The 21551-nt window shown below is 36.4% G+C and overlaps 1 protein-coding gene across 3 annotated transcripts in view; it reads right to left on the reverse strand.

Moving 5' to 3' along the window:
* Positions 1 to 21551, reverse strand: part of CZH7orf57 (chromosome Z C7orf57 homolog) — an 83938-nt gene that overhangs the window by 31460 nt on the left and 30927 nt on the right. For all 3 annotated transcript variants that reach the window (XM_032238226.1, XM_032238225.1, XM_032238228.1), the window contains exons 2-5: positions 19275 to 19331; positions 6692 to 6889; positions 2369 to 2474; positions 2052 to 2208 (exon numbers count right to left, since the gene is read on the reverse strand). In XM_032238226.1, coding sequence (XP_032094117.1) covers positions 2052 to 2208; positions 2369 to 2474; positions 6692 to 6889; positions 19275 to 19329 — 516 coding nt within the window. In that variant the 5' untranslated portion in view covers positions 19330 to 19331. The remainder of the gene's footprint in view (positions 1 to 2051; positions 2209 to 2368; positions 2475 to 6691; positions 6890 to 19274; positions 19332 to 21551) is intronic.

The following is a 21551-nucleotide window of genomic DNA, read 5'->3' on the forward strand; positions in this document are numbered from 1 at the left end:
GCTTGCTTAAAGTAGCATTCATTCACAAGCAGACTAATTCTTACATTGCTCAGACGATTCCATTGTTTTTTCAAACACTGAGGTTGATTTTTCAAAGCAAGAAGTGAGGAAAAGAATGTGCCTTCCTCAAACTCAAAGAGGTTGTTATTAGCCAAAATAGAAAAGAAGAAATGAGCTTCCAATTAACCAGGATTACAAAAGTATTAGGAAAAGAGACTTATGCTTGGCTTATGTTTTCTATGGAAACTGGCAAGAGACCAGTAAGTCTCTTAAACATGTTTAAAACTAAAGGGTTAATATGAAATAGAATACTATTCTATATATAAGGCCTGATTTAGTATTATATACATAAGATTGGATCAATCTTTAATCTAAGTATTCTAGATCCTTAATTTATACACATTTTAGTAAGCAAAATAGCAAATTAGTAGAACCTGCCATCACAAACAATTTTGTTGTATTAAAGGTAGGCAAAATGTTTTCAATATGGAAAAGCACATTTTGAATTCAAAATATCTATATTTAATGTATGGGATATATTGGAATGTTTCAAGCATTCTGGAAAACTTCCATATCAACAATTTCATATTCAAAACAATTGTTCTGAATTCAAGATATCTTCCACACTAGACATAGACCTTTGAGCTCAAATAATTGGTTGAAGGGTGCATAAAGCCTTAAGTTTTTCTGTTTGGTTTTGGCTAAGCATAATGTATAAATCCATTCCCTACAGTTTGTAAATTCTGATTTATTAATAAGCACTATATAAGAACCCTGTGATTGAGATTTATTTGAATAAGCATACATAATATGCTTACATACCGTATATACTCAAGTATAAGCAGAGTTTTTCAGCCCACTTTTTGGGCTGAAAAAAGCCGCCTCGGCTTATACTCGAGTCAGTGAAAAATTTGCCCGAAATGGAGGAGAAAAAGGGGCGGGGCCATGCCGCTGGGTGACGCTCGTGAATGGCCCGGCGCCCCTGTGAGTTTCCCCTCCCTCTGTGTCAGTTTGCCGCGCAGCGCGCACCGCACCATCACCCCTCCTCACGTTCTAATGTAATGCAGGGCTGTCTTACGATTCCCCTTCCTCCCCCTCCTGTCGCTCTGCAACGATGTCCCACCTCCTCCTTGTTATGGCAAGCAGCCACATAGCGATGTCCCACCTCCTCTGGTACAGTGATCCAATGATAGGAATCACTGTGCCATGTGTCATAGGAGGTGGGACATCGCTCCCGCGGCTGCACGGGACATCATCATCACAGCGGGACATCAGCATCATGAGGTGAGTGAAGTATTTCATTGAATACACCGGTATTGTGTGATAATAATTTGTTATCCAGAGCAAATTTTTACAATGGCTTTGAAAAACATTATTGGTATCTATTTTTATTTTTGAAATTTACCGGTAGCTGCTGCATTTCCCACCCTAGGCTTATACTCGAGTCAATAACTTTTCCAGTTTTTTGTGGTAAAATTAGGTGCCTCGGCTTATATTCGGGTCGGCCTATACTCGAGTATATACAGTAAGTATGCACAGGAAAGCCCTTAGAGCTCTTTAAAGACTAATCCCTAATCACTAGCACGGATGATGTTATCTAGTTTGGGTATGGTCTGCAAGAAAACAACCAAGCTCAGAGCACCAAAGACCCCTCAAGGACCCTGAACTACAGATATTCTCCTTTATTAAATACTAACCCATAATACGTAGTATAGTTAGTTAAAACTATGTATTGCTACCTATTATTTTCTAATAGATTTTTTACAATATTTATGTTTTATGTTTCATACACACAATTTTCGGACTAAAATTCTTAAACTACTAGTAAAAAACACTAGTTCCAGTGGAATATGCCTCCAAGTATACATATTTAAGACTGTATTGCAAGCATATTGCAACAAAAAGTTCTCCACATGCATAACTAATCTTGTTTTGAATAGCCTAAAAACAGTAAATCTATTTTCATATTTAATTTTTTTAAAATCTAACTGAAATACTAGCATCATTTTAAAAAATAAGCAATAGAACAGCTAGGAATAGCACAATCCTACCTCTCTTTTCTCTTTGTTCTCTTTGTCTTCAGCATCCCTTTGCCAAACACTTTTCATATCAAAATCAAAAGGGCCCTTTTTAGGTTCATAGCTGGCTGGTTGATCCGATTTAAATTCTTCATGAATCATGTAGTCTGGAATTGCTGGGGAATGAGATCTGGAGGCACAAATGTTACCATTATTCAATATAGTTTTTCCCATCAAAGTGCAAGACATAAACAAGCGATGGAACATTTTTTAAAAATTTCAACATTCAACAAAACCATTCCCTCATTGTAAAATTAAATTAACACTTCTCATGAAGACAGAATACTTACTTAGAGTCATTGGCTGCTTTTTTGCTATGATGTGAGTACCATTCAGGTGCACCGTAAGGCCCCAGGGATACTTTTTGTGGAGTAGGGGGTAAATGTCTCAGTAAATCTTAAAGATATTTAAAAATATAAAATATATTTAAACAACTGCAGATTTTTTAAAAAGATAATCAAATAAATTCTGTTTCCTACATACTGTTAGAGCAAGTAAAAATATTAAAAATGCTTTTATATGAATCCACTAAAGGAGAACAATATCTAAATATAAAAGAGATTTTCATGCAATCTCCTCTTTTTTTACATTTTGCTTTTAAAATCTATTGATGGCTGTATTTGAAGTAGGAATAACATGATGTGGAAGACAGTGTTTAACTGTTTCATATTATGCTACTGTAGATTCTTTAAAAAAATTACTTTACAATGATATTTGAAAAACAAATTATTCACCTTTCAGGAAAATAAGAGAAATATTTAATATTTAAAAGAAATCAAAATGTCATATAAAAGCCATATCTCCAGAATAATTTATTTTGCTTTCCCTTCATTTCGTTTCTTCTCTGCTATATGTACTCTAAGACATTGAACATTCAAGAGAATCACAATCTTAATTCTTTTTTTTTTATTAAAAAATATTATGCTCCTGCAAACCTCAGGATTCTTCCACGCTTGCTGATCACTCCCACTTGTACATGCCCCTTGCCAATTTGATTATATTAGCTACCAGAGATTTCCCTGAATATTGAAAATAACATGTATGACAATAATTTATAAACTGAAGAGTATTCGGAAATAGATTGATTTTAAAATGTAGAAGTTATTTTACAGTTTTGGATAAATTTAATATTACAATTTGATATTTCAGGGACTCTGCTCCAAGATAGCCAGATGTGAGGTATTGTAATTGAGATTCAGTATAAGGGAACAGTTGGGATTGTTGGTGTTATCACCCACCTTGCTACCTGATTCTGTTGCTGGATTGACAATAGAGTCCTAAAGGCTGTTGATCTTTGGGGGTTCAATTTGCTATTGGGTAACTGAATCTGGGGAGGCTCAGAAGAGTGTGGCTTCTGAGATCTGTCCCAAATAACTGACAGTGAGGCGCATGTCAATGTTCACATGCTGGGTCTAGTTTTTATCCTGAAGTGGTGGTGGACATTAGGATCAATTGTAGACATATTATTCCTTGGTTGTCTTTTGATTCTCTTTTGATTCTCCCATTCCTTTAGAGAGACAGAGCTTATTCAATTGGCTTCCTCCAGGCAATTGATGAATCAAATGGGGTTCTAAAGAGAGCCTGGGGTTTTCCCTAAAGATTTAGTGAGCAATTTGGATTGGACCCTAACTGCTGCCTGGAGTGGATGGGTGACTGTCACCTTAGATTATATTATTCCTATATGGCCTCTCATGATGCATTCACTCTAGGTGCACATTGGTTTGCTGAGGAGCTCCAGAAGATGACATACCCAATTCCTTCAACTGTTCTTCATATGTTTTAGCCTTCAGTCCCCTAATCATCTTTGTTGCTCTTCTTTGGACTCTTTCTAGACTCTCAACATCTCTTTTATATAGTGGCAACCATAGTGGGATGCAATATTCCAAGTGTGGTCTTACTAAGGCATTATAAAATGGTATTAACACTTCACATATCTTGATTTTATCCCTTTACTAGCTGGATACCCGTGCTTCTCTACGAAACCATGTGATCAGGCCAGCCCGCAGGCTGGATGAGTCATGTGGTGGCCAAGCCCATATAAGGCAACTGACAGTTGGAACAGAGTTCCTTTCAGGTAGGGAGGAGTAGTAGAATGTCTAACTCCTTAAGCATTGACACAGGTCAATATAATACTGTATAAGAAATATTGATGATCTGATGGTCATTTCCAAAAATCCTTTCTTAGGGAGCACCTGGAAGCCAAGAGGAATATACGTGCCGAATTTCATGTTTGTAGGCTTTACAGTTCTGGAGATTTCGTGATGAGTGAATGGTCCTTGGCGCTCTCTCTCTCTCTCTCGCTCTCTCTCTCCCTCCCCCCCTCCCTACACACACACACACACACGCACACACGTACATACAGTGGGGCAAAAAAGTATTTAGTCAACCACCAATTGTACAAGTTCTCCCACTTAAAAAGATGAGAGAGGCCTATAATTGACATCATAGGTAGACCTCAACTATGAGAGACAAATGAGAAAACAAATCCAGACAATCACATTGTCTGATTTTGAAAGAATTTTTTTGTAAATTATGGTGGAAAATAAATATTTGGTTAATATCAAAAGTTCATCACAATACTTTGTTATATATCCTTTGTTGGCAATGACAGAGGTCAAACGTTTTCTGTAAGTCTTCACAAGATTGGCACACATTGTTTCTGGTATGTTGGCCCATTCCTCCATGCAGATCTCCTCTACAGCAGTGATGTTTTGGGGTTGTTGCTGGGCAACACGGACTTTCAACTCCCTCCAAATATTTTCTATGGGGTTGAGATCTGGAGACTGGCTAGGCCACTCCAGGACCTTGAAATGCTTCTTACGAAGCCACTCCTTTGTTGCCTGGGTGGTGTTTTTGGGATCACTGTCATGCTGAAAGACTCAGCCAAGTTTCATCTTCAATGCCCTTGCTGATGAAGGTTTGCACTCAAAATCTTACGATACATGGCCCCATTCATTCTTTCCTGTACACGGATCAGTCGTCCTGGTCACTTTGCAGAGAAACAGCCCCAAAGCATGATGTTGCCACCCCCATGCTTCACAGTAGGTATGGTGTTCTTTGGATGCAACTCAGCATTCTCTCTCCTCCAAACACGATGAGTTGTGTTTCTACCAAACAGTTCTACTTTGGTTTCATCTGACCATATGACATTCTCCCAATCCTCTTCTGGATCATCCAAATGCTCTCTAGCAAACTTCAGACGGGCCTGGACATGTACTGGTTAAGCAGGGGGACACATCTGGCACTGCAGGATCTGAGTCCCTGGCGGCGTACTGTGTTACTGATGGTAGCCTTTGTTACGTTGGTCCCAGCTCTCTGCAGGTCATTCACTAGGTCCCTCCGTGTGGTTCTGGGATTTTTGCTCACCATTCTTGTGATCATTTTGACCCCACGGGGTGATATCTTGCGTGGAGCCCCAGATCGAGGGAGATTATCAGTGGTCTTGTATGTCTCCCATTTTCTAATTATTGCTTCCACAGTTGATTTCTTCACACCAAGCTGCTTGCCTATTGCAGATTCAGTCTTCCCAGCCTGGTGCATCTCTACAATTTTGTTTCTGGTGTCCTTCGATAGCTCTTTGGTCTTCACCATACTGGAGTTTGGAGTGTGACTGTTTGAGGTTGTGGACAGGTCTCTTTTATACTGCTAACAAGTTCAAACAGGTGCCATTAATACAGGTAATGAGTGGAGGGCAGATGAGCCTCTTAAAGAAGAAGTTACAAGTCTGTGAGAGCCAGAAATCTTGCTTGTTTGTAGGTGACCAAATACTTATTTTCCACCATAATTTGTAAAAAAATTCTTTCAAAATCAGACAACATGATTGTCTGGATTTGTTTTCTCATTTTGTCTCTCATAGTTGAGATCTACCTATGATGTCAATTACAGGCCACTCTCATCTTTTTAAGTGGGAGAACTTGAACAATTAGTGGCTGACTAATACTTTTTTGCCCCACTGTAGATTAATGCAGCCTAAGGCTGTGTTGGCTTTTATGGCAACTGAAGCACACTACTGGTTCATATATAAGTGACTGCACACTAGGGCTGCAAGCTCTCTTTCACAATTACTCCTGTTGAGCCAGGTACTATCTATTCTATAGCTGTGCATTTGTTTTTTTCTTGTCTAAATATAAATCTTACTTTTCTCTACACTGAATTTCATTTTGTTAGATAGGGCCCAATGTTTAACCCTGTCAAAATCCTTCTGTATCTGGAGTATTGGCTATTTTTGCCAGCTTGGTGTCATCTGCAAATTTGACTAGTTCCCCTTCTATCCCCTTGTCTAAGTCATTGATATTGAAGAGTACTGAGACTAAGACAGCCTTGCAGTACCCCACTGGAATTGAAGCAAAAAACCAAAAATAACATGGTCTCATAAGTAGCAAGAGAGATCTAAGATGTTTTCTTATTGTTCAGAGTCTTAAAATGGGTAAGAGAAGCCCTTGAAAAACTAAGAACGACACTGTCAGATGGAAAAATAAAATGTTCATGCTTCCTTTTGTTATATTCTATCTTCAGTTTCCAACATTTCTAACAGTAATTTCTTTCTTTGTCTTCACATAAAAATACTCACATAAACCTTTTGAATAGCTTTGATATTTGTTTAATTAAATCACCTGGTCGACCACCTTGCTTTGCCAATTTTACATATTCTGAATCAGTATCCTTGATCCACTTTCTTCGACCCCCAAAGGTAATGTCATTGTGAGTATCCCCAAAATCACCAAGACCTGGAATCTGAGATGTTGGCTGTTGTGCAACTTCTGAACTAACTTGTTCCTCTGATCGTTTCAGGGGGATGTGATAATACCAATCTGTAATGATAATAAATAATGAATGATACATGTGTTAAAGGCTATATGATAAAATGGGCAACATTTATTATTTGGTTACCAAATAATGCTTCATTTATGGGAGAATATATAGACAAGGTTGAAAAAAAAGGGACTTTTTTTTATACAGACAATAGCAGCAAGGATTCTGCATGGAACAGATGGAAGGCCTCACATATACTCATAATGTAAAAATAGATGGTAAAATTAAGGAGTTGAGAAATTAATTGCTTTGAATAAAGAGATAACTTTATCTAGCTTTGTTTCTTCTTGGAACCTACTCTTAGATTTTTGTTTGAAATGGAAAGAAATGAAATGTTAACCTTACATTTTGATTTGATTTACTTATGATGATACAAGTGCTTGTTATGATTTATTCAAAGCATTACTGATTTTTAGGTTTTTATCTGTATCGAAATAAGTTGAAAGTTATCTTTTTTCAATAGTTTTCCCCTTTTTATTTGCACTCTCCAATTTTGTTTTACCCATTCCTTTCCCTTTTAAAAACGGTTTTTCTTTGCTTTTTATGCTTATTTGTAATTTAATAAAGTTTTGAAAAATAATAAAATTTGGAATATATAATAACTAGAGGCCCAGTTAGCTTTTGAGTAGTGTGCTAGGAAAATAAAGGGCAGTGCTAGGACAAAATCAAAATTGGATACAAATTCCTTCAGTACTGTCAGGCCTAAAACAAAAAATAACGTAGTGATTTTTCCAAGCTATGTTTATTTTTTATTTTTTCACTTCTATAGACAAACTCTTTCCTGACTGATAACTCTACTATTTGTATCTATAATATACTCTATCAACTATTAGGGAGGGGCTATCTTCATCCTCTCTCACAGATATGGATTAAGCTGCTTCCTATTTCTTTGGCGCGCACCTTCTCCCTAGTCTTGAAGTCTATAAAATTGGCAGTTTCTCAAGTCATTCATAGCTTGAGTATTTCTGGCATGCAAGGAAGAGCAAAATAACATTATCAGATGTTTAAACAGAACACTATGCTACACTTGGTTTGGGCAAAATCTGTTTCCAAATTTGTGTTTGGTTTCTTAAGAGAGCTTGTGGCAGCCAAGTGTCCTCCACTGTCTGACTTTTCTGTTTCAGTTAAATGTGGGCATGCACCCTAACCTATATGGGTTCTTCTGTTAAAATCCTTTCATGTTTCACTATTCACAAGGGGCAGCAACTTGGTAATAGGCTTGCATCCTCAATTTCTACTCTCTTTTTTTGCTGTAACTTCATAGCCAGAGCTGTATTAGTTCTTGCAGAGTATCTGATATTTGGTTCTCACCAACTCATCTAGAATTTCATCAGCCAACCTTCCTGGAGTTGATCAATCAAGACTGCTTCATTCCACGTTAGATCCTAACTAATCAATTTGAAGTTACTTGTATATTTGGACACAGAAAGTGTGTTCCTAAAAGTAGCATTAGTTGTTCATGCCTTCACTGGAACAGAATACATAGTTTATCAATGCTGGCTAAATTTAACATATTATCCAATAAAGGTCTTTGCTGTTCTAACAATGGTATAGCCATTTAGCAGTTGCTCTCTTCAGTAAACTTATGACAAACCCAACTTTAACTCCATCTAATGGAAAGTTTTTAGAGTCATATAAATGACACTGAGCCCAGAAGGTAGGAAACTGAGATAACCGAAGAAGCTTCTTGGTGAGAAACAAAATGTCTTCAAAGAAAAACAAACTCCAATTACCTTTTGGAAAAGCATCTTTGTGACAATTGTGACCTAAATGACTGAGAATCTCCAGAGAATTGACATGAAATTCCACCAAACCTTTCAACAAACAATAGGATATTTTTGATAGGGGCAAGTTGCCACTCCTGCTGCTGCCTAAGTCTGCATTGCTTCAAATGAGTAGAACAACTTGCTGAGTTAATTGATCATTTTTGGTCACCAGTCGTTCTACACTGAGTTATTGCAATGCTTTTTTTTCAAGATAAAACAAAGTTTTATTCTTAGTCAGTTAAGAGTTAAGGTGAATTAGAAACAAACTGTTCTGTTTTTCAAGGTTGATGACACACACACAGTACTTTAGAAGCAGGAATAGTTACTGCAATTCAGGGAGATAATAGTAGGCATGAATGTAATTCAAATGCCCAGTAAAGAGCACTTACCTGTGGTCTGAATACATTTCATTAGGATGCTGGTCCTCTATAATCAAGATTGTTTCAGATTTTTTTCCCACTTAAACTACATAATATTCTTGAGGGTTTTCTTTTATACCTTTTATTAAACTGCTCACAGAATATATTGAATCCTGATTATTACTTACAACTTTATCTGACTTCCCTATTCAAATTTGTTTATACTATCTTCAGTAGGGCTGGTTTTTCTCTATTTACATTTTTACAATTCAGCTACATAAATATAAAAACCATATATAGTTTTATATATTTTGTTGGACATTTCCATTTTTAGTTTATCTGTTTAATATAATTATCCTAGTTAATCAGAGAAAGTTTTTAAAAAATCCTAGAAATGCTCATTTTTTCCACAAATTTATTTTCTGGCAGCCTGCATTCAGTTGTCCATGACCTCGATACTTATTTTTTGTTTTTCTGAGAAAGAATACCATTTATCTGTCTTATAATATAACTTCTGCTTAAAAGATTTTGATCAAGAATTTTAACTATTTCTATGGTTCCACAAAAGAGTCCATCAGACTATTTAATTGTATACACCTATTTTCTTCATACTTTCTATCTTGTAAAGAATTATAGCTAATATGAATGTTGATCCAGCTTTATTCTCCCTGTCTCACATATTTCTTTTGTTTGTTTCTTCATTATCTCCATTTTGGAAGTATTTTCCCCCAATACTATTACATTTATATAGATTATATCATAACTCCTCAATTAATTCTTTGTTTGTTATATTGTATTTATTAAATATTTCATTGAAATAACCATCAAAAGTCTTCTAATATTGTTTTTAAAGGGGAGGGATTTCATTTTTTCAAACCTGAATTGTTGATTTATAATAATTGTTATAAATGTAGAAAATAATTGTTAAAAGTCTAGCAGTTAGTTGCTCTTCTCTCCATTATAGTATATACTTTCTTTTCTAAGAGTAGACATTAAAATTTAGGGGTAATCTTGGATATTTCTTCTTTACTAATACTGATCCCTCTATGACCCATTTTAGGGATGTCTAACAATATCCTCTTCTCCTCTTTCAGATGGTGCTATCAGTACAAATAGTCCCGAACTTATTACCACAATTGAATTATGATTGTAAGTCATAGTGGTTAAATGAAGTCCCCATGTAATGGTCTCACATAATATCCACAATTCCTGCTTTCCTTATTGCAGTCAATGTGCCCACACTGATCATTAAGTGGAGCACAGGGTGCCTCAAAGGATGGGGCAAAGTCCTGGGAGATGGAGGCATAGACCACACTGCAGCACCTCTCCAGATCACACATGGCCTGGACCTTCTCCAACCCTAGGCACTCTTGCAATGCACACTTTCCCATCCAGATGGATTCTACACCTTTGGACCTCCTCTCCTAGTCATACCTTACTCCACTTATCTTTTTCAAAGATCATCTTTGCAAAGAAACCAGACAATCCACCTTGCAGCCTTTCTGTACAGAAGCTGGAAGCAGGTAATATCTTGTGAGCAGAAGCAATTCTTGGGTCACAGCTGCAGTGTCCCTGTGGTTGGTTATAAGAATGGACAGACTGCAAAATGCCTGAATAGTATTTATGTGATTATTGGGGTGATATATGGCTGTAAGTTTAGATACAAGTTCTAAGATTCCTTCTTTCAGTGCTATTATAATTTTTGAATGGTTGCTGAATGAATTGTTTTGAGTCAAAGACAACCTGTATTTTCTTACTATCTGTGTTTCAATACAAAAGTCTAATATGGTTATTATGATTCAACTCTTCTTTTTCTCTTCTCTAACATGTCTCTTTTATCTTAATGTGAAAAGTTGTTAATTCCTCTGTGCTCAGTTCTTGATAAAATATAAAAAATAGTTTTTTTGTTAATCTTCCGCCAATATAGACTGCTTAATACTCAACATTTGTTATTAATTGTCAGGTTCAATTTGCATTTTACTTGAATCTGATTTTGTATTTGAAAATAAAGGGACATTTTCTTTCTTCTAAATTTGTAGGGTTTCTTTATTACTTTAAATCTCTTGTTCATTTCCAATATTAACCACTTATTTGCACCAGGGATTGTCCGTTATCACCTCCCACCCCAATTCTTGGTTGCTTGTTACAAGGCTTTATATTGTAAACTAGAGAAGATATTTATCAATGTCTTTTTTACCCATATTCCTAGGCAAAGCAGAACAAAGATCCCTTCCCTAAAACTCAACTTCCCTTCAGTTTAACATAGTCCTATCAATTTAACCCCAAAATAATTTCAAAGTAGCTCAGATTTAACAAGCTAAACATTAAATATAAAACCTGTAAATTGTATTTATTATTTATCAATATAATAAAAAGAACATTTATAGCATCCACCAGGCGCAGCAGTGCAGAGGTTAGAGTGCAGTACTGCGGGCTACTTCTGCTGATTGCTGGCTGCCTGCAATTTGGCAATTCAAATCTCACCAGGCTCAAGATTGATTCAGACTTTCATTCTTCCGAGGTGGCTAAAATGAGAACCCAAATTGTTTGGGGGCAATATGCTGACTCTTTAAACTACTTAGAGAGGGCTGTAAAGCACTGTAAAGGGATATGTAAGTCTAAGTGCTACTGCTATCAAACTGTAGTTTATCCCTTCATCTGACTACAATCTCCCTCCATGTAAGGTTTATTGAGAGATGGAGGTACCAATCCTCTTAATTAATTTATAATTGTTGGTCTCCTATTTTGCTTTCTAAATCAAGAAGCTAATGCAAATCTTTATTCTTCAATCCCACTACTGCATTAAATTTTCTTAAACTTTTTTATTTATTTAAATAAATCATTAAATTACCCCTACTATGTCTTCCAGTTCAAGGGAGTTTTATGTTCTCTCAGTTATGACACCTCCTATTTAAAAATCTTGCAAAAAACTTTCTCCTTTCACTCCTACTTGTGCAACATTATTACTCTTCACTGCCTACTTAAAAATTACATATGTGCACATATACACGTAAACATTCTTTTGGGGAAAATGTCATCATCTTTTTGGAAGCAGGGTTTCTTTCCTTTTAACTTGTTCTCATGTCCTTATGGACATTTCCTTTTTATATTTCTTACAAATAGCATTTGGCCAATACCAAAGAATTTATATTTTGTTTTTTTCCTAATTTTTATCATTTTCATTTGTTTATAAGTAGGCTTATGAACAAAGTGTAAAAATCGATGATTAAAAAAAAATAAAAAATAGATTTTTAAAATTTAAATCGTTTTTTATCAAATTCATTTTAATAAAATGCTTTTGAAGTAAAACTCTATCTAAAGATAGTTTTCTATTTAAGATACATTAATAATTTAGTTTATTTAGTATAAAATGGAGCTTAGTTATATAGTATGAGGCTATATATTCTGCAATATTTACATTTTTGGTAAATTCATTCAATGAATGCAAGCTCTGAGAGCTAAATAGAAAACTTTCATTTTGCTTGCAAATAATAATATTAAAGATTCTAACTACCAGCAAGAATGAGTCCTTACATTTAAAGAGCACCTCTCATTTCAAATCTATCATGGCTGTGCCTGCTGGCAGGCATCCACTCACCTGTTGCCCACCACGTTCCTCACATTATTGTGTCACTGCTGTATCACCAGCTGTCCCATTAAAGTGAATGGGACTGTTGGTCAGTCAACAGCGGGTCAGAGGAGGAGCCGCTGCAGGACAGAAATAGCATTTGCTCTTTAAAAATTATGATTTAAATCGAGTTGATTTAAATCAAGCCTTTTTACTAGTGATTTAAATCATGATTTAAATCAAATCCAACCTGCTTATGAATGTGGGGCAGAGTTACTAAATAGGAGTTGTGTATGCATAATGGTAATGTAGACTGTCATTTTTTCATACCAATCAGTCATTTCATTATCTTTTCTTTCCAACTTGAATAATAGTAAAACAACATCCATGTTACTCTAAAAATAAAGGGTTTCCATCTAAAGTTGAAAAAAAAGGGGAAGGGATGGGGAGTGTACTAAAGACAAATGAATTGAAGACCAACCATGAATTCTATGATGTCAACATACAGGAACATTTCTTTAATATCAAGTTAAAAAAATTAAAATAATTTAAAACAGAGGGCATAATGCTGTAAACACAGATAATTCAGCTGGGATTTTATGTAACAATGCAGTGCCTATTAGCATGCATTCAATTGGGAGCTTTCTTGTTATGATTTGATACCTACCAACAGAGGCTGCTTGAGACTTGGAGAGTTTAGAAAAAAATAATTGCTTCAGGATGAACTATATCCATAACTGATATATAAGAGATTTTACTGTCTGTAAAAATTGGGTAAGTAAATGACAAGTCTCCAAAAACACTGGCTACAAAGGAGGAAATAGTAAAATTTATTTTTGCAGGAAAGATTGATGATATCCTGCTTTATTTAAAATATTTGATAGATAAAATAGGCAAAAAGCCAGTAATTCTGCTCAGTAAGAATATTCTAGAACAGGAGTGTCAAACTCATGGCCTGTGGGCCGGATGTGGCTCATGCTGGCCATGCCCATCCACGCTTAGCGAAAGGGAAAAAAGTTGTGATACATCACATGACGACATGTCGTCGGGACTTTGACACCCCTGCTTTAGAATTCAAGAAATAACATTTAGATATTTTAATAGCTGAAATCAAAGTTTTTCTCATTTACACTATTCAGAAATATTTCCTTCTCTACACCGAAAGAAAAGTGGATGAACAATTTGGATGGACAACCGCTGAAATCTCAATACAAGGATCCATTAGAAATGGTTTCAAAAAATCATAAATACTATAACTCAAATTCTAGAGAGTGGTCTGTGAAGAAAATAACGCACTATGGTACAAAATCTCCAACTATAGATGTAAGTTGGACCATTAATGTAGGAAGGTCTAGCTATAGGAAATGAAGAGAAAATGCAGAAAGTTGCAGAAAATATAGTATAAAATACGAAAGCACATAACCTTCCATATAAGACAAGACTTGCTGCACAGATATTCCAACCAAGAAGCTACGAAAAAGAGAAAGGTCACTGGGAACCAAAGCAAGAACCTAAGGACAGATAATTGGAAATTATCAAAAACAGTGCATAGGAAGAGTGGAAGAAGGGAGACCAGGCTAAATGGACATTTGCAGTGGATAGGAATGGCAACAAGACAATGTTATAAAAGAGAAGAGAAGAGGAAAGATCATGAGAAAGGTAGGCATATAGACCATGGAGAGGAGGACGAAAAATGATCCAAATGTGATCTAATCACCCTGGAAAAATCATATGAATTTGTCTTGTGTGACTCTTAAACAGGTAAGATGCATCAGATTTCTGTGCAACTGGATTGCAACCCCTTCTAAACTTCCAGCTCAGTGTATTTGACTAGTGCAACATGTTTTGGTCTCTTTCTCTCCCTCCCTCTCCCTCCCCCCCCCTTTCCCTCTCCCCTCTCTCACACACTTTAAACAATATTTATTTATGGTCTAACATTTGTCTTTTCTAAAACAAAAAAGCCACATTAGATTTTACAATATACATGTTTAAGAACAAAAAGTAATACAAGGCAAAAAGGAATGAGAAAGAAAAAAAATACTCAGAATATATATAGTAAGGGTATACACAAAATAAAAAAAAGTATTTTATTGTGAATCCAAAACAAACCATCATGTTCTGGAGGTTCTGCCAAACTCACTTAACTCTTTTGATTTAGCAAAAACAAAGATTAATTTTAGCATGTTAGTGTTTGGGCATAAACAAAATCTTCTGAGGGATCTTCTGAGATTGTAATGAGGTGAGTAGGGCAAGACTGGTATCTAAGTCTTTCTCCCAATAGATGCTCCCAGCAGGGTAAATGCTATTGATTGTCTAAGCCCCCCAAACCTCCCACCATCTCTCTTCCCTTTTCTACATTGCTTCAGTCAGCAATGATATAATGGCCCTGCTCATTTGTTTTTTATTGCAACATAATTTCAGCATAAGGAATAGAGTTCCAATCTGGGATCTACTCATACTCTTCCATACTCCAAACCTTCTCAGTATAACTCAGTTCTTCTTCCTCCCACTACTTTCTCTCAGATGCCACTGCTGTGGATATCTCATGCAATGCAAGATAACCTAACAACATGTGTGCCCTCCAATCTTCCATGTGCCTGTCTCTCTGCCTTCTGTTGCCAATGTCCTGGCCTATGCCAATAAATCATGCCAATAGCCTAATCTTAAAGTTAGATTAATATTAAGTCAAAAGCCATATACACTTTCTTTCTCATAATATAATTGTAAATAACCAACATTTAGCATTTATTAATATAAATATTTATTTCATACTACTTCTCAAATTCAGGAAATCCTTACTGTTTGCTTGATTAAAAAATTTCCTCACATCAATTCTCAGAGGAAAATATAGGAAAACCGCATGAAACCCAATACCACCACTATGATACAGGTGCCATAGAAACCACAGCCCATTTTCTTCTGTATTGTCATTTCTATAGGGATATCTATCACCAGTTGATTATTCCTCTTCTATTAAAATTTACAGGGCACACTGATAATTATTATTCCCACTATCTATTAAATAACCAAGATAAATCTATTTCTCCAAAATAGCAAAATATTGCTATATTATGTATATAGCACAAATGGTTTGTGATAGTTATTGTTGTTAAGGGATAATTTTGCTTTATTCAACTTAGATTTTTATCCCTTTTATTTTTATAAATAATTTATATCTATATATTTTAATGGTCAATGACCAAAATAAAATTTCTATCAGTCTGTCTATCTTGACTTTATCTTCTGAGTTTACAGAGAAGATAATTGAGTTTACAGTTACCTCCTGCTCCTTACAGTAATGAGTCAGAAACCTCAATGCTCTTTTAAGGTCAATGTCTGATTCAATGATCTCAGTATCATTCATAGAACATAAAATAGTAACCACTGTCTACTAATACTGTGCAATTATGGGTCTTGCAAAAAGTTTATGGAGGGATAGATGGATGGATGGATGGAAGAAAGGAAGGAAAGAAGGGGTTTCTACACAACTATCAATTTAGAATATTAATTTGGAAATGGGATAAAATCAACACGTTCTTAAACTTCCTTTTACTAGCCAAGATGATAGGAAGATCAGTTAACTGGTCCGAAGTTAGATTAATGGTATCATCTTCATCTGGAAAGGTTAATTCCCAAGATTAAACCTTTCTGATTAGTAAGATTCATTCAGAAAATTGTTAAATTAAGAAAATAAGAATTTTGTTAGCCTCTACGTTCTACTTTTTTTTCTTTGTGTGCTTCTTAGCAGAATGGCCAGAATGAAGTAGGAGGGAACTCTCTCAATGTACTGTAAAACTTTTTCCTGCTTCACTTTGTACCATATTTCTTTGCCTCATTGGCTTCTCAGATGGTTTATTTTTGGACAGAGGTTTATCAACTTTCAAGAAAACAAGTAGATCCTTATTTAGAAATAGCCTGAATGACAGATTACCTATGTAGAGCATTTTCACACTGGTGACTTATCACTAAGGTCATTTAAATCCTTTGCACCAGGCACCCAAATTCAGTGCCCAAGCCAGGCCCCATCTCAGTCTAAAGAGCGTAAGTGGTGATAGTCTTTCCTCTGCTTATGTTGGGAGAGAATGAAATAAAACCAGAGGAATCTTATAATTTTTGCCCTTAAATTGTCCAGCCATAAAGCTATAAAGTCAGGACCATTCATAAATCTTGTTACAGAAGCAGATTATAGTTTGGCCATCAGGGCAGCAAAACGTATGCCAGCATATTGTTTTTCTGATTCATGTACATTAACTCAGCTATAAGTCCTCAGTACTTTGATCTTCCTGGCAACACTATTATGAAAAGTACATGTAAAATATGTGAGCAAAGAAAACTCCACAATTACTTTAACCTACCAACTTTTCCTATCACATAGTTATCAAAAAATGTCCTATTATCAATGAATTTAGGTGAAGTTAAATGTTAGTCATGTTGTTTTGTGCTCCCTTTTTCTAATAAGAACTCCTGTGCTTAATTAAGCCAGTTCAGGAAATTAGCAGATAAGTAACTATAACTAATAAAAATAAGTAAAGGAATCAACTGTTTTTTTCCAAATTTATCTTGATTGAAGTAAATATTGTTGAATGTTTTGGCATACATATTTACATGTGCATGACGCTGAGCTTGTTGATCAGAAAGATTGGCAGAATTCCTAGCGCCTTGTAACGGAGTGAGCTCCTGTTATTTGTCCCAGCTTCTGCCAACCTAGGAGTTTGAAAGCATGTAAAAATGCAAGTAGAAAAAACAGGAACCACCTTTGGTGGGAAGTTAACAGCATTCCGTGTGCCTTTGGCATTTAATCATGCCGGTCACATGACCACGGAGATGTCTTTAGGCAGTGCTGGCTCTTCGACTTTGAAACAGAGATGAACACCATCCTCTAGAGTCAGGAACAAATAGCACATATGTGCAAGGGGAACCTTTACATGTATTTATGTAATTTATTACTGTTGCTAAAATTATTGTAATAAACTTGATATAAATCTAGGTATGTAGATGATATGATATTAGGTAAATAAAGTTGATTTATTTCATCTTAAAAATATAGCTGGGCAGCTTTCAAATTGACATAAGCCAGCAGGAATTTAAGGAATCAATGTAAGGGAAGGAATCAAGAAGAAGCAAGGTATTTTGATCAACCAAATGAGAAGAGATGAAATGAGCAAGATATTTGAAAATGAACATAATGCAAGCAAAGCTCAAGAACTGGTGAAAATGACCAAAATATCCTATAGAGGGAATAGATGTCCTAACCTAACCATAAGGTCTCTTAAAGGTGCTAGATTTTTTAAAACAGATTCTAAAACAGCATGGTTTGGTCTACATCAACTTCACTGGATCCTATTCCATAGGGCAGGCATACAGAGAGTGCATCTGCTGCAGCTGGAATATGTGATGTAATGTTTTTAAGGGAAATGCAGAACATTTATGTTACCTCAAAATCTACTCCACCTGGGATGTATGATGCTCTGAAAAGAACCATTATCATTAAGTGCCCATGAAGTTAATGCCATAAGAGGGAAGGCCCCGTTTTTCTTAAATATTTCTTGCAATCTTACCAATTGTTGTTCATGTTACTTATAAGTTGCCTTGATAGCATAGCTATTTAAAAAGATGGCATAGAAGCATCAGTAATTCTGACGAAAAAAAATAATATGTACTAGAGTTAGATAGTCATACTAGGCTATGGTAAATTAAAGTTTAGAGAAAAGGAACAAAAAGAAAAAAAAACCCCTCCAAAACCTTATATTTGAGTACATAATAGCAATAGCACTTAAACTTATATACTGCTTCATACCTTTCTAAGTGGTTTACAGAGTCAGTTTAGTGCCCTCAACAATCTGTAACAGGAAAAATCAGTAACAGGAAAAATACTTGGGCCTGATAAGCATTGCACATATTTAATCTGTCTGTCCTCTAACTTTTCATGCCAAGTCCCGTAGGAAAAGTAAAAATAAATAAATAAATAAAGGTTTCCAATTTTGTAAAAATTTTAGATTTCTTTATCCCTTTCCACATGGAACCTCCATGGGAATCTGTGGCTATGACTGCCAACCCACTCTTGCTGGCAGAGGAAGCATGTTGCGGGCCCTGTCACCCCGATAATTCCAGCTGGCGGGGTCCAGGAGAAGAGCCTTCTATACTGTTGCTCCTGCACTCTGGAACATTTTGCCCCACCCCCACCCCCCCAAATGTAAGGTTGGGCCCAACACTTCTAGTCTTTCGTAAAGGCCTAAAGATGTAGCTCTGCCAGTTGGCTTGGGTCCCAATGGGGGAACTGCACAGTGGAGATGGTTGATTGAGTAATAATAGATTTCCCCCTCAACCCACTCTTTCCTGGTTCTCCCCATGTGTCTTTAGATTTTAATTTTGGTTTTAATTTATGTTTTAATGTATATGTACTGATATATTTTTATGATTCTAAGCTGTCCAGAATTACTCTATAGTAAGATGATTAGTCAATAAATTTTATGAATAAATAAATTATCTGTACATTTCTATTCCTTTTAGATAAAAATACCTATAAATTAGGATCTGAAATGTTCAGTTTATTGAGTGTATTTAACCATGTTGCATATCTTATGATAATAACATTCACATTATTTTAAATATAAGCTATCCAAGGATAATGGGTTACAATTCAGTTTTTCCATTTTTAAAAAAAGCACATGAGAATAAATAGTGTACTTGCCACATGGTGCATATCGATCTGTAGGTCCATGCGACTCTTTATTTGTATTCCTCATACCTGTGCAGTGCAAAAAGTTCAAATTAAACATTTCACATTTTATCAGACATCCTATGTTCTCTGCCCTGTGGGGATAAATGCAGGTCCCTCCCCTATAAATACTTTTCCTGTATATAAACCTGCAATTTACTCCAATCTTCTTTTCAATACTAAACTAAAGACTTATTGGTGACTATATGTAGTTTATATTTTCAAAAAGCCAGTGATTTATTTCAAATATTTAAAACAAAAAGTGTAAGCTTGGGCTTCTTTAAAAGTGGGTAATAATCAGTCGGAATCCAGTATCTGGAAGGAACTTTAGTGGCCAAAGGGTTCACTAAACAATGGGCAACACATCACAATTCTCATACCTTTACCCTTGCTATCTTCACTTGCACACCACAACACACTCTCCCTGCTATTACTGATACAGATGGAAGGCAGGAAACAGAAATGAAGTTTTGCTTGTAGTAGATCATAAAGCAGATATTTAACAGATATAGCACTGCTCACCCCTGATTTAATACATCAATAAAATCTGCACAGCTCTAAATTTTTCCCAGATAAAAAACAAAAGAAGCAGGGGTGTGGAGAGAAAAAAGACACAGACACAAAATCACAATATCCAAAGTTCTCCGATTTTTAATCCCATCAACTCACCAGTATTATTTCAGGAAAAGAAAATCCTCTCCTGAAAGATCTGGTCTCAAAACCAAGGGCACACCTGAAGACCAATGTTTTTGATCATTCTCGGGAGGCCAGGCTTCCTACCTCGCAAGCATGTTGTGAGGAAAAAACGAACTATTTCCCTGACTCTGACAAGGCGGACTCCCACGAGTGACAAAAATAACGAGGAAACGAGAGGGGGTGCTTCTCGCTCTACCGTATTTGTAAACTTTATTGTGAATTAAGTTCTCCTCTGACCGGCAAAAAGTGTACCGAGGATCCTTGTAGGCAAACGCATTCGCTCACACGCCCAGCACCGACATCCACCGCCGCTGCCGCTGCTCGCCTTGCTAGTAGCGCTTGGGGTCGGGGAAGAGGGGGCCGAACCTCTCGCACTCAGCGCCTTCCCGCCGCCCGCGAAGTTCGAAGCGAAACGACGAGTCGCGCAAGCGAAGCGAAGGGGGCGGCGGTCCTCAAGGAGCTGCAACAACAATCCCTGCTGCTATAGCAACACAAAACATTCAGCCACCCGCTGCCGCTCGCTGGCTGTTGGTCTGGCGGTCCCGGGAGCGCGCGAAGAGAAAAATGAGGAGATTAGGGAGAGGCGGCCCCAATTGCCTCCATTCAGCCAATCAGAAGGCGGGCCGACGCCGGTGATTGCTGGCTGCTTTGGCAAAGAAGCGGCGGTGGGAGCTTTTCATCCCCGCGAGGTGAGGCACGGTTGCCCTTCCTGCCCTCAGACCGCTCAGGGCCCTTGAGTCGCCCTTCCCTTGGCTCCTTGGCGTAACACACATTTTCCAGCCTTTTGCTGTCCGCTGAAAGATGTTTAGCCTTGGGAGGCAAGGGAGGCATGGCTCTCAGGATCGCTGCGAAACTACACGGGACGGCCCTCATCCTTGCCTTTGCAGCAACAGAGACTGGCGGGATGCGGATCTGTGTTTGCGTGTGTAAAATAATAATAATAATAATAATGTGTTAATGTACACGTTACCCTCTCCTTTCCAGATATTATTTGCAGTTGGAAGGTGTATCCATTCCCAAGCTTTCCAAGTATTGTTTTAAGTTCAATTGCAATGTTTAAAAAAAGACAATTAAAAGTGTAAATAATTAATGCAGAAATATAATAATGTAATATCAGAAAATGACAAAGCAATAACTAAAATGGAACAATTCATGTTTAGTATATGGAGGATGAGAAACAAAGTAAATTGAATCATTTTAATCAAATAAGGATTTGAATCTTGGAACTGTTACTAATCTTACAATGATAGAAGTACAAATAATGGATTTAAATAAATTATTTCCAAAGTTATCTAAGATAACTTTTAAATGCCTCTTTAAAAGGTGGAATATACTGATCTTTGGACCAGCAAGAGTACTATACCACTCATTTTCCATCTTTTGGTTATGGAGAGTGGTTAAGTCTTTCATCTTTATTCTTCTACCCATTGTGGAATATTTTACTTAAATTTGATTTAAAATACCACTAAAGCGATGAAAATGAATTACTTTGCTGTAGAGGTGGAACTAATGCTAACATCCTTTTGAACAAATTACCTCTTAATTCATGTGTCA

This window comes from Thamnophis elegans, chromosome Z (genome assembly GCF_009769535.1).
Source record: "Thamnophis elegans isolate rThaEle1 chromosome Z, rThaEle1.pri, whole genome shotgun sequence".
NCBI classification, from domain to species: domain Eukaryota; kingdom Metazoa; phylum Chordata; class Lepidosauria; order Squamata; family Colubridae; genus Thamnophis; species Thamnophis elegans.